The 11,744-nt window shown below is 38.7% G+C and overlaps 1 protein-coding gene across 3 annotated transcripts; it reads left to right on the top strand.

Annotated features, from left to right (window-relative positions):
* Window positions 1–802: 802 nt before the first annotated feature.
* Window positions 803–11,583, top strand: LOC128011409 (tumor protein p53-inducible nuclear protein 2). 3 transcript variants are annotated; one of them, XM_052593755.1, is made up of 4 exons: window positions 803–1,098; window positions 2,882–3,220; window positions 5,781–5,910; window positions 8,070–11,583. In XM_052593755.1, exons 2-4 carry the CDS (start codon window positions 3,097–3,099, stop codon window positions 8,335–8,337), a joined length of 522 nt encoding a protein of 173 aa, XP_052449715.1. In that variant the 5' UTR covers window positions 803–1,098; window positions 2,882–3,096; the 3' UTR covers window positions 8,338–11,583. The 3 variants fall into 3 exon arrangements, with proteins under 3 accessions (XP_052449715.1, XP_052449714.1, XP_052449713.1); XM_052593754.1 differs by having other exon boundaries at window positions 5,517–5,910; window positions 8,073–11,583; XM_052593753.1 differs by having other exon boundaries at window positions 5,517–5,910.
* Window positions 11,584–11,744: the final 161 nt, after the last annotated feature.

The raw sequence follows: 11,744 nt of genomic DNA, 5'->3' as shown, positions 1-11,744 counted from the left end.
GTTCCATACAGATAAATATCTTCCTCTTAACAAAACATACATCAATGAAAGATTGTTTATTCAACATTAATGTGACATATACGATATACATCTGACTGGTTTTGTGGTCCAGGGTTACATATAATATAAAGCCTATGAAATCAGTCCATAAACACAACTCTGACTCTACAGTTTTAACGACTTTACACAGTTAATATCATTATTTTTATCTAGCAAAGCTGAAACATCTCATTTATATTACATTTATTCAGCAGACACTTTTATCCAAAGCGACTTACAAATGATAAAAATGGAAGCAATCAAATACAACAGAAGAGCAATGATAAATAAGTTAGATTAACACATTACACGTATCATGGGCTTTTAAATAATATAATAAATAACAAGACAACAGATAGAACAGAGCAAGCTTGTGTTAGAGGTATTTTTTGGTTTGTTTGTTTTTTGTTAATTGTATAATAAATGAAGATAAAACAGACAGAATAAAACAAGATTAGAAAGCTAGTTAGATTTTTTTTAAATAATAAAATTTGAATAGTGAGTGCTAAAGTTAGAGGGTCAAATAAAGATGGAAGAGATGTGTATCTAATAACCTTATTCTTTGTCAGAATTATTCTATGCAAAACAAAACAACGCAAGCTATTCTAGAAGCTGTCCGCTTTAAGGCTAGGTGTAAACTTATTCGATTTCATAAGCGATGTTTTAAACTACAATGACGTCGAGGACACTCTATCCGCTTCACTCTGGTGTAAACCTCTGATTGGTGCAGCGGCCGCAGTGGGCGGGGCCAGGCCGTTGCTACGAGCGCCGTGACGTCACTCAATCAGCTGTTTGTACGCGGTCTGTATTGTGATCTGCGGATCAGCTGGGCGAAGCAATAACATCAAACACAAACACAAGCTGCAGATGCTACGGCTGAAGCGACGTGTAAAACAACATTTACACGCAGATTTCTTCTAAGAAGAAGCACTTTTTCTTTTTTTGTGAAATTACTACCTCATACAAAAAGAACACCTAAAGCTATGCTTTAAGATTTTTGTGTTTTTTTATTGTGTGGTCGTCGCGTTTACAACTTGAATAATTTTGCATCTAAGACAGGTAAGATGCTGCCTCTCTTCTATTTTATAATTTATTAGTCCGTCTGTTGAAGCTGGACTAGTTTAGACCTGCCTCGAAGAAATCAAGCGCAGAGCTGCCAAAAACTGTAGATGCTCCATAAATGGGTCTGTATTTACGGTGCTTTATTCTGTTGTCATTCCTGTCATACGACATCATCATCATTACTCTCGTGACAGATCGCATTCACAGCAGACACCGAGGCCAGTCGATGTGGTTTTAAAATCGCATTCATTACAATATTGTGTTCAAGTCAACGTTTTGTTTGCAGTGTTTTTGATCTCTGATCTTTAGCGTTATGGACAAGCACCTCGTCACAAACCGTCGGATCTCGATGAAAGCAGCTCTATCACTGAAGAGATTGTGGTTTTTTAGAGCTGATGTGGTTATATGAGTGATCTGAGAGCTGGTAATACCCTGATCCGATCTGTCATTGCTGTGACCCTCACCCTTCTCTCTCTCTCTCTTTCTCTCTCTCAGTATTAAATACTCCTGTTATGCTTTTTTATTTGCCGTTTTTCAAAAATATATGACCACGGTTGCCTTGGATTCATCTGTAAACACAGGATTCGGTGTTGTTTTTCAAGCAGTATCTGTCAGACGAACGATAAATTCATTTTAATTAAACGTAAACGTGAAACGTCTTTGGTGAATGCATTCGGTTTATCTTGGGGGGGCTGTTTTTATATCTTGTTGCTAAAGCCATAGATCATAAACGGGGTTGTTTTTGCTGATTTCTGTCAAAATGACCCTGCTTCCTTGCTGTTGTTCATACTCTGTCCGCTAGTCTTCGAGGGCGGTGTCAGTTGCGCCTGTGACGTCACCCCCACGCAGGGCTGCGCATCTGAAGCCCCGCCCACTGACGAGTGGTTAAAGCTCGCCTGCAAGGGGAGCCATTGGGACTTTTTTTTCCCAGTTCAGTGAATGAGATGCAAAAACAAATAGGATCATAAGGTTCTTACATAAATGAATACGTTAATTTAAAATTAAATTAAATACAATTTATGTATTTAGCAGAGGCTTTTATCCAAAGCGACTTACAGTGCATTCAGGCTATCTATTTTTTACCTATCATGTGTTCCTGGGGAATCGAACCCTCATTGCTCTACTTATTGAGCTACAGGAACAATTAATTTAAAATGATTGAAATGTAATTGATGACATGGATGAACAGAGACAGACAGATAGATACTGGTTATATTTCACATAAAGTATATTTTCACCCCAAACACCAATTCTCTCTCTGTGTGTGTATTTATTATACATATACATATACACACATATACAGTATATATTTAGAAAATATTTACATGTACATTTATATTCTTATGTTATATTATTTATAAATTTAATATATAAACAACACTTTTAAATGTATACATGTGCTCGTTTTTATATACACATAATAAATATATATAGTACACACATATTATGTAAAGAAATCACGATTAATTGCTTGACAGCACTATATATATATATATGTGTGTGTGTAAATTATTAATAAGCCCAGGAACAGTTGGGGATTGGGTGCCTTGCTCAAGGGCACCTCAGTCGTGGTATTGTCGGCCTGGGGTTCAAACCCACAACCCTAGGATTAGGAGTCAAACTCTCTAACCACTAGGCCACGACTTCCCCCATCATGTAACAGTACTCATACGGTTGCTACATGTTATTTTTATGTTTGTTTGTTTTTTTAGTTTTATTTTATGATATGGTTTTCTTGACCAGTTCTGTTCTTCTTTATTTCTGTCTTTGTCAAATGTAGATCTCTGCACCAAGTGAGACCTTATATTATATTGCGCCTTCTCTGAAGACTCAAAAAAGGCCAGTACACCTGTGATCAACCTGCCATCTGTTACATCACTGAAAAAATACAAAAAAACTAGCCTCTTTAGTTAATTAAACAGCTATTTAAAAAAAAAAAAAAAAACCTATCCCTCAGGAAAAAAAAAACTGTGACCTTTGACCTCCGAGGCAGCCATGTTCCAGCGGTTCACCAGTTTGTTCTTTGGAAGCGAGGAAGAAGTTACTCCAGATCTGAAGGGACCAAAGCCCTGTGTGTCTGAGGCTGATGAAGAGGGATGGCTCCTGGTCAGTCTGCACGGTGAGTGTCCATCACAAACCACAAAACCCACTGCCTTTAATGGGACCTACATCTATACGGTTAACAAAATAAAGGCAAGAAAATAATTATATTTAAGTTAGTTTCAAATTTGAAGAGTATGTCAGAGTAAAAAGGCAAAAATCTACTGAATGTAATGAATTAATCTTTATTTATTTGGAAAACATTGGCTTGGTTCCAAAACCCAGTTAACTGGCAGCTTGTGAGGCATCATCACAAACACCATGGAGCCCGGTCTGAAATGCTTTTCATAGCCACCAGCTGCTTTAACAGTCATGTATGCATAACATGCAAATAGCAATCCTCAGGCAAAGCCCACATCAATCATCAAATGCTAAAAATAGCATTTTGCTAAGCTAAAGATGTGATACTCTAAGGCCCAAAACAAACTCTTTGAATGTAAATATAAATACTTTTAGCTGCACAGCTCAATTTCATGTGTCGTTGAGTTCAAAATGTGCCATACAGCATGTACAGAATGTAAATGGTGCTAATGGTGAACATAAAAAGCAACGAAATTAGCATATTTTTTAAATTTCAGTTCAACTACCATCATAACGTTAGTGCACACAGTCCATAATTCCTGTAAAAAAAAAAAAAAACACGACCTCACGTTGTGGCAATCATGTTTACACATTGCCACAGAAACTTTCATCCATCATAAAACAATTTGCATCAGGTTCGATTTTTGGGGGGTTTTCGCATCCATAACATAACTTTAATAGGAAAGGATTGTGAATATGAAAAAGTTTGCAAGGACCTATAGTCCAAAATCGCATACTGTCTATCAGGTACTACATGTGATTTGAAAGCATTAAATATGTTCACTGTAGTATGAATATGAGTATGAATACAATTCAGAAATACTAGATCCCCCATGTTATCTCTGCTGCGTGAGCCAGCGCCAGCGCCAATGTGTGCTCCAGAACCTCAGTACTATAGCTACTAGGCTATTGGCACTTACATATCCCTAAATTAGTAAAACTACCTGAAATAGTAATCTGGATTAAACAGGTAAATGTATCAACCCCTGGGATCTGAGGCTTGAAGTGTGTAATTCCCGTGACAATCCCCCTCTTTAGCCATTATTTGTGATAGTCCCTCCCAACTGTCTCCAATGGTCAAGTAAGTGCAGCAATACTGTGTCCCATGGACCCTTTATACATAACTGTGTTGACACGTTCAACAGTCATCAGTTCAAGTTTAGTTTATTTATAGTGCACACAGTTATAAGACCAAAGTGCTGTACAGAAAATATCAAATTAAAAAAGTTTGAATACACTGATAGCAGCAAAACAGTAAAACCGAACATTATAAACAAACAGCAATAGAGAATAAATACGTTTTGAGACATGATTTGAACTCAGACAAAGTGGAAGCCGATCTAATATAGAGTCTGGGCTTGTTCCACAGTGTCAGGTCAGCCACTTCAAAGGCTCGCTTTCCACTCGATTTTAGCCGTGTTCTGGGTATCTGCAGGAGTTTACTTCTGGTGGGAGAGTACAGTTGAAGTAGATCGGACATGTAAGAAGGTGCCAAGTCATTTAATGATTTACACACCAGTAATAAAATTTTCAACTCAATTCTAAAATGAATCGTAAGCCGGTGAAGAGATCTCAGAAAGGGGCTAGCATGATAAATAAAAATGTTCTTCCCTTCAGGAATCTCGCCGCAGCATTTTGAACAACCTGTAAGCATGCCATTTAGGACATATATACCAAAATAAAGGGAATTGCAATAATCCAGGCAAGAGGTAATGAAAGCATGAATAGCCGTCTCCATGGAAAGCTTAAACGGCATCATGAATCCTCTAAAGTTTTTCAAATTTGTATTTTTAAATGTATGTACATTTATAACACTATTCTTTGTATTGTATTACATTTGCATCAAATGACAAAAACAAAACAAAAAACTAGTTAATGCTGAAGGGAGGGTGTTTCTAATCTAGCGTCTATGGGAGGTTCGGTAAATTTGACCTCGTCCTCTCTTCAGACTGCCATTATGCTATGGTTTTGGAACCAGGTTGTTGTGACTTAGTAGTACATGATGAATAGATCATGATAATTTAAAAGGGCCTTAAAGCAACTAATGGTAGTATTTTCTATGTTTTTCTGTTGTTTTTGTATCCCTTCTCATTTGTCCATATTTGAATGAATTCCTCTTATTGGTATGTGTGCTCATGGTACTGGCATCCCCCATTCGCATGGCTTCAACCAAACCTTTCATATTCTGGGAACACACCCTGTTCTGTCTTCTATCACTTCCTACTTCACTGAAGGTGAGGATGGGCCAGAGGCATGTGGCCGTCCCCGCAGTGAATGTCATGCATCTCAGATATGCAGCCCCTCTCCTCCCACCTGCAGAAACCGCAGGAGTAGAGCAGGCAGGACACAGGCAGCACATGCTCCCTCCCCTCCTGATCCCGCCTCCTTCTCTCACCTTGAGTCAGTCGAAGTGAATGTGTTGTTAAGAGAGCAGGGATCATGTTCCTGCAGCATGGATGAGAGCTGGTTTGTCACCCCTCCGCCCTGTTTTACTGCAGAGGGAGCCACGGCGGAGGCCAGCCCCATGGAGGACCTCCTCATCGAGCACCCCAGCATGTCTGTGTACGTCTCCGCTGGCCCTCTCCCTGCGGAGGAAGAGAGCACCACCAGCCTGGCCGGCAGTGTCAGGTACATTTCACTTCTGTTTACGCTCTTTTCTGCAGTGAGATGCATGCAAGCTCCAATCCCCAGTTAAACACACCTGAACCAGCTAATCAAGGTCTTACTGGGAAAACTGGAAACTTGCAGGCAGGTGTGTTGAGTCAAGCAGAAGGTAAACTCTGAAGGCCCTCCAGGACCAAGTTTGGACAGCCCTAGATTAATCTTGATTTATTGCTTGCTGGTGTTGACATTTTATTGGGTTCAGGGGTTCTATAGGTGCGTTTCCATTACAGATTTGGGCAAAACCTTTGCAATATTTTATATAAATATTGATTAAAAAAACACTGCAAAATGACTGCGTTTGAATTGTTTCCATGCTATGTGACCAAAACTTAAATTTTTTCCTCTCACAATAATTAATGGTAGGTTTACATATATTGCAGCCACCGTTATAGACTTTACTTTTAATCGAAGGAGATGTAGGCGTGTATTTCAAGAGAAGCAGCGCAGAGAGACCCTTTTTTGGGATACTTCTGAAACATGCCTCGGCTGCGTATGAACACAATCACAGTGGCCGTGTCGGAGCTGTAATTCACTGTATTAAAGAGGTTATCCATGCATTAATGACAAGAAAAGCCCCTTATACTTGAGAGCGGCCACGTATGAGGGGTTTCTTTGAGATCATAGCACATAAAAAATGATCATGTGAAAATGCGAAATAACCGTTTCCATTGCAATTTTGTGAAATCATCATTTTTCCAATTTCCTGAAAAACTTTTTTTTTGCAATATATGGGAGCTTTCATAAAATTGACGTCTTTCCAATAGGCGTATTTGAAGGGTAACGGAAATGCAGCTTATGAGTTTTGCTCCAACCTTAATCGAACACCTGAACAAGCTAATCAAGGTCTTCAGGATTACAAGAAAGCTGAAGTCACGTCAGTTTGATCAAGGTTGGAGCTCAACTCTGCAGGACAGTGGATCTCAAGGACCAGAGTTACCTAGACCTGGCCTAGTTAGTACATAATATGGTAATACATCTGAAAGACGTAGCCAGCATACAGAGATAAGAAAGCAACAAGGCATGTCCGAATCCAATTATCAAGTCACATCCAGTCTGCTGTGATACCTTCATGTGATCGTTTTCTAAAGGCAGCTCAGATATATCCTTCACTGTCTATGATATCCCACGATTTTATGAATTCTATTTCGTGACAGTTGAGCTAAAAATATATATATGGTGCCTGAAAGATGTAGTTGGCTGTCAGTTTGTTTAAAAGTATGTTTTTGACCCACTTTCCCACATTTGATGTCATTTCTAACAAGTAATTTGTACTACTATTATTAAAAATCTGCTTAGTTATCACCAGAGTCTGGTGATATCGGAGTATCTGTATGTTGTAGATCATTATTAAGCTACCTGTTCAAAATCAATTATGGGGGTACTTTCATGTGAAAATGCTGTCTGCATATCCATTGCCTGATTTTTTTTGCTTTCAGACATAGCCTATTAGAAATTCACGAATTATGGTACCACCTGGTGGATGATTGTTTACAGAATTGGGAACACTGCCTCTTAAATGTACACTGCCATAATACTCTCTTTATCATGAAGATCAGACATTCCTAACCGAAAAAACCAACCACTTAAATTAGCTGTTAATTACTGTTGTTGTACATCTATAAACCAATGCATTCAACATCTGTAGGTAATAAATATTGTAAGACGGGTGTCCAAATCAGTTCCTGGAGGGCCGCTTTCCTGCAGAGTTTATCAACCTTAATTAAACACACCTGGACCAACTAAACACAATCTTCACTTGAAACCTTTAGGCAAGCATGTTTGTGTTGGGGTTGGTTGGAGCTAAACTCTGCAGGACATTGGCTTTTCAGGAACAGGAAAGGAACTAGGATATGTCAGCACTTACACCAGGAGGGTCTAGTCCTGGTCCTCATTGGCCTCTTGCAGAGTTGATCTCCATCCCCAGTTAAACATACCCGAGTTAGCTGATCAAAGTGTGTTGGAGCGAACTAGAGATAAACTCTGCAGGGCTTTGGCTCTCCAGGAGCAGGACTGGATACCCCTGACTGAATAAGAAAACTTGGACACGGTCCTAATTTTGTCTTCCATCTTATCTTCTCTTTTCATATACACTCCCATTCCTCCTCCTATCTGCACTGTTCCAGCAGGATGTCTGAATCAGCAGCACCCGTAATGACCAGGAGCAGCATGCCCACACGAGTGACCCGAGGAGCAGCCGCACAGGCAGGGGCCCTGGCCAAAGTCACCCAGGTCTCCAGGGTCCAGAGGGCCAAAGCCCGCACTGAGCGTCGCCAACTGGCACGCAACCGCATGCAGCGCCAAAACCGTGTGCGTGAACAGGTGCAACGGCGCGCAACCCACACCCGCAACTCCTTCCTGCACCAACCGTGCCAGCGCAACTTCAGCCACTGATGCATTAAAGTTTACATTGAGGGCATTATAACCCACACCTCCCAACGAATCCCCTACCTTCTCAAGTTCTCCTTTTGCTTTTACTGGTTATGTCCATAATGTTATTCATTTTCATATTAATCAGGTTTGTCTTTGAGCACAAGCCAGTTTATCCTCTTTTCATTCTTATCTGGAAACCCACTACCAAGCACAATTACTCTAAGACGATTAATGTATTCGCTTAAATGGCCATGTACCTCCAATAACACCTAAATCAGTTTCCCTATCTGGGTGTGTAGCTGAAAAGGACATACATCCCTCTAAATGTATAACAGTGACACTTTAGGTACATTGACACTATTCGTTGAAACATAATCAGGTTAAATTGTCAAAAATCCAACCACTGAATGCTTCATAGAAATAAGATCCTGAGATCACATCACACTAAGAGAACAAAAAGCTACTACAGCAATGAAAAGTTCTCTTTAAGACAGCAAGAATGAAAAGTATGTAGATAAAGTGCGAGCAAGAATAGTTAGCAGATGCATGCAGTTGAGAGTTTGCAGATTAAGACAGATCTAGCCAGAATTGTTTGTTAAGAGGTCATTTCAAAGCAGATGTTGCTGCCTGATTTTCAGCATAGTGGTGCTAACTTTCCAAAGTAATTCAACTCCCAAACTATTTCATTTAATTGCTTGCTTTTGAATGACCTCTGCTCCTAAACCTAGTAAACCTAAACAAGGCCGAATCCTTCCAAGAAAAAGAAGAAATCAATTCTAGATGGTGGAGAAAGTGGGCACTGTCAATTTTATACATAGTCTGAATGGGAAAAAATACCCCAGTGCATTTATAAATAGATATTTACAAACAATATTTAGATGTGCTATGATCATTTGAGCTTATTAGAGCATTGCCTTGCCTTAGCTTAGCAACATGCTAACATTAAATTCTATTAGAATCAACTGTAAGCATCAAAACGCTTGTGTATTTAGTCATTCGTTTAGTACCAAAAAGGCAACATGTTACCATCAAACTCTATTAATATATATTTTTATTTATGTCTCTTGAGGCAGCTTCTCAAGGTATCTAGCTCACTAGATTTAGAAAACGAGCCTTCATGTAAACTGACAGAGGAGTCCATCATGGATAGTACTCATATAACAACAACAACATATTACTAAGAAGACTAATTATTCTTTTTCAATTATCTTTTAGGGATATAGCGATTTAGCATTTCCGTAAAACATGACATGATAGCTTCCCTGTCAACATCTAATCTATTAGGAAGCAATCGCAGGAGTATCGGGGCAATGTGCAATGTCTTTACAGATCAGCTTAGAGCTGACGAGAGGTTGCCGTAGACTGTGGATATAATTGCTTAGAGAATGTGCAGGATAGTATCGATTGTGACTCTTTATTTGCTTCATGCAGGATTACTGTTTGGTGAATTTCATAATCTGCAAAATATAGTTACTTTAGATTTTGGGATGCAATGTTTATACAAGTTATTGTGAGACTGACCTGATGCTCCACAAAAAAAAAAAGAAAGAAAGAAAGAAAAATCATATGCTTGTCCACTGCAAAGCTTTCAGTGTAGCTTGAAAGTTCCCCTGTCCAGCACTTAATGCTTTCACTGTGTGTGAAATCACTGTGACCACAGAGACAACAAATGAAAACGTCTCCCATGACCATTTCTCAGTTTCTCAAAACATCCGTTTTTCAGATAATGTCATTATGTGCATTTCATCATACCTCTTAAATACTGATTATACGAATGTGCTTGACATCTTTATTGTATTCTGATGTCTGTCAGCGGTTGCTGGGTCAGCGTCTCTCTTTTGCTGGACCCAGCACACATGCACTCACACGAACGCATACGTTGAATCCTAAAATGTGCTCTTCCTTGATAGTCAGCGAATACTCTCGGCACATTTACAGGAAATGCATCCACCACGTTGTGATCTATCTTACATGTGTATTCAGTAATGAATAGACTAACAATGGTGCTTAAAATATATAATTATGACTGTTTGTACATATTTTGAGACTTTGAGAAGTTTGCACTGTCTTACGTTGTATGGAGAATCATGGTATTTAGCTGTATGCTGTTTCGTTTGCAATGTTGAATGAGATGCCAACATGCATGAGTTGGAGAAAAAAAGCTACATTAAGAGGTAAAGTTGCATTCAAATGTATGTAATTGCAAACTATTTACAGTTCAGTGTTTGCATTATTTTAATTTTGAAACATCACCTTCCAGTTTTCATGGTATCGTTTAACCATACGTTGCTCCAAAAACTTGAGCACATGTTCTTATTGGGTATTTTATGATAGGAACCAACGTTTGCCATGTTGTCAGTACCACCATAGAGCTCTTTTGCATTAAGAGGATTTGATTTCACATGCAATTTTCTTTTATTCTTCTGTCAGATTAGTGTTGAATCATTTAAAGAGTTCTTCTTGTAGTCTTTCCTATCACCTGCCAAAATCTGTACAGCTATTATCGTAGTAGGCTATCTATCTATTAACAACATAATGTAACTATAATGTAAATCTAAATATGCTTTTATTTCTTTGTTTTCTTTTTAAACTTATATTGACTCCACAGAGAGTGCAGTACGAATGTCAGTGGTGTATCTAGGAAAATCCAAAGCCCTGTAGCCTTACAAGGGTCCTTAACATCGTCCACTTGAAGCTCGTCTTCTATTTGCATTGGTTCTACATGTTAGATGAAGTGGACACGGCAATATCGCATAATGAACATACATTCAGTGATCTCTGGCCTCTGAACAGATCCACCACTGCTGTTCAGCGCAACAACTGGGCAATGTACACTCGTGTGTTATTTTTCTGTGTGTGTGTGTGTGTGTGTGTATTCAATATGATTCATTTAACTTTTGGGAGTAGAATGATATCCATTAGGCCTCATAGCGATATTTATTTGATTTAAGGGTTGACTGAAAACATGAAACAAGAAAAGACTACAAAAATAAATATGCTTGTATTTTTTCCTCATATTGTTATTAGAAGAGATGTTCACCTTAGTAACAAAGTACAAATAGAGTATTAAAAAATGATTGGTGTATCATGATATCTATAGTGATTGTGCCTTTCACTGTTCTGCATGGTTTTCATGATGTGCCGACTGTTTCATCCATTTGACATGGGCACCAGAGACCTATGCAAAATCCTCTGATGGGTTTCCAGCGTCCTTGCAGAAATGCAGGTACCAGACAATTACAATAAACACTCAGGATGCAACTGCAATCTGGACTCGTTATTTACCTGCATGCTTCTGTCTTCATGCAAAAGACTTGAAATAATGCCTGAATAAAGTAAATTACTGTAAAACATAAAATAGTTTGTATATGTAAATATATGTGGTATATAAAATATTCCACCTGACAACGATTGAATGCAAACAAGAC

The sequence above is a fragment of the Carassius gibelio genome, chromosome B23, assembly GCF_023724105.1.
Source record: "Carassius gibelio isolate Cgi1373 ecotype wild population from Czech Republic chromosome B23, carGib1.2-hapl.c, whole genome shotgun sequence".
Classification (NCBI taxonomy): Eukaryota; Metazoa; Chordata; class Actinopteri; order Cypriniformes; family Cyprinidae; genus Carassius; species Carassius gibelio.
This window is presented reverse-complemented; position numbering and strand designations above follow the sequence as displayed.

Coding starts and splice junctions, on each gene's coding strand:
- LOC128011409 (XM_052593753.1), top strand. CDS start 3,097: ATGTTCCAGCGGTTCACCAGTTTGTTCTTTGGAAGCGAGGAAGAAGTT. Junction 3,221..5,516: donor GCTCCTGGTCAGTCTGCACG/GTGAGTGTCCAT, acceptor ACTTCACTGAAG/GTGAGGATGGGCCAGAGGCA. Junction 5,911..8,069: donor AGCCTGGCCGGCAGTGTCAG/GTACATTTCACT, acceptor GCACTGTTCCAG/CAGGATGTCTGAATCAGCAG.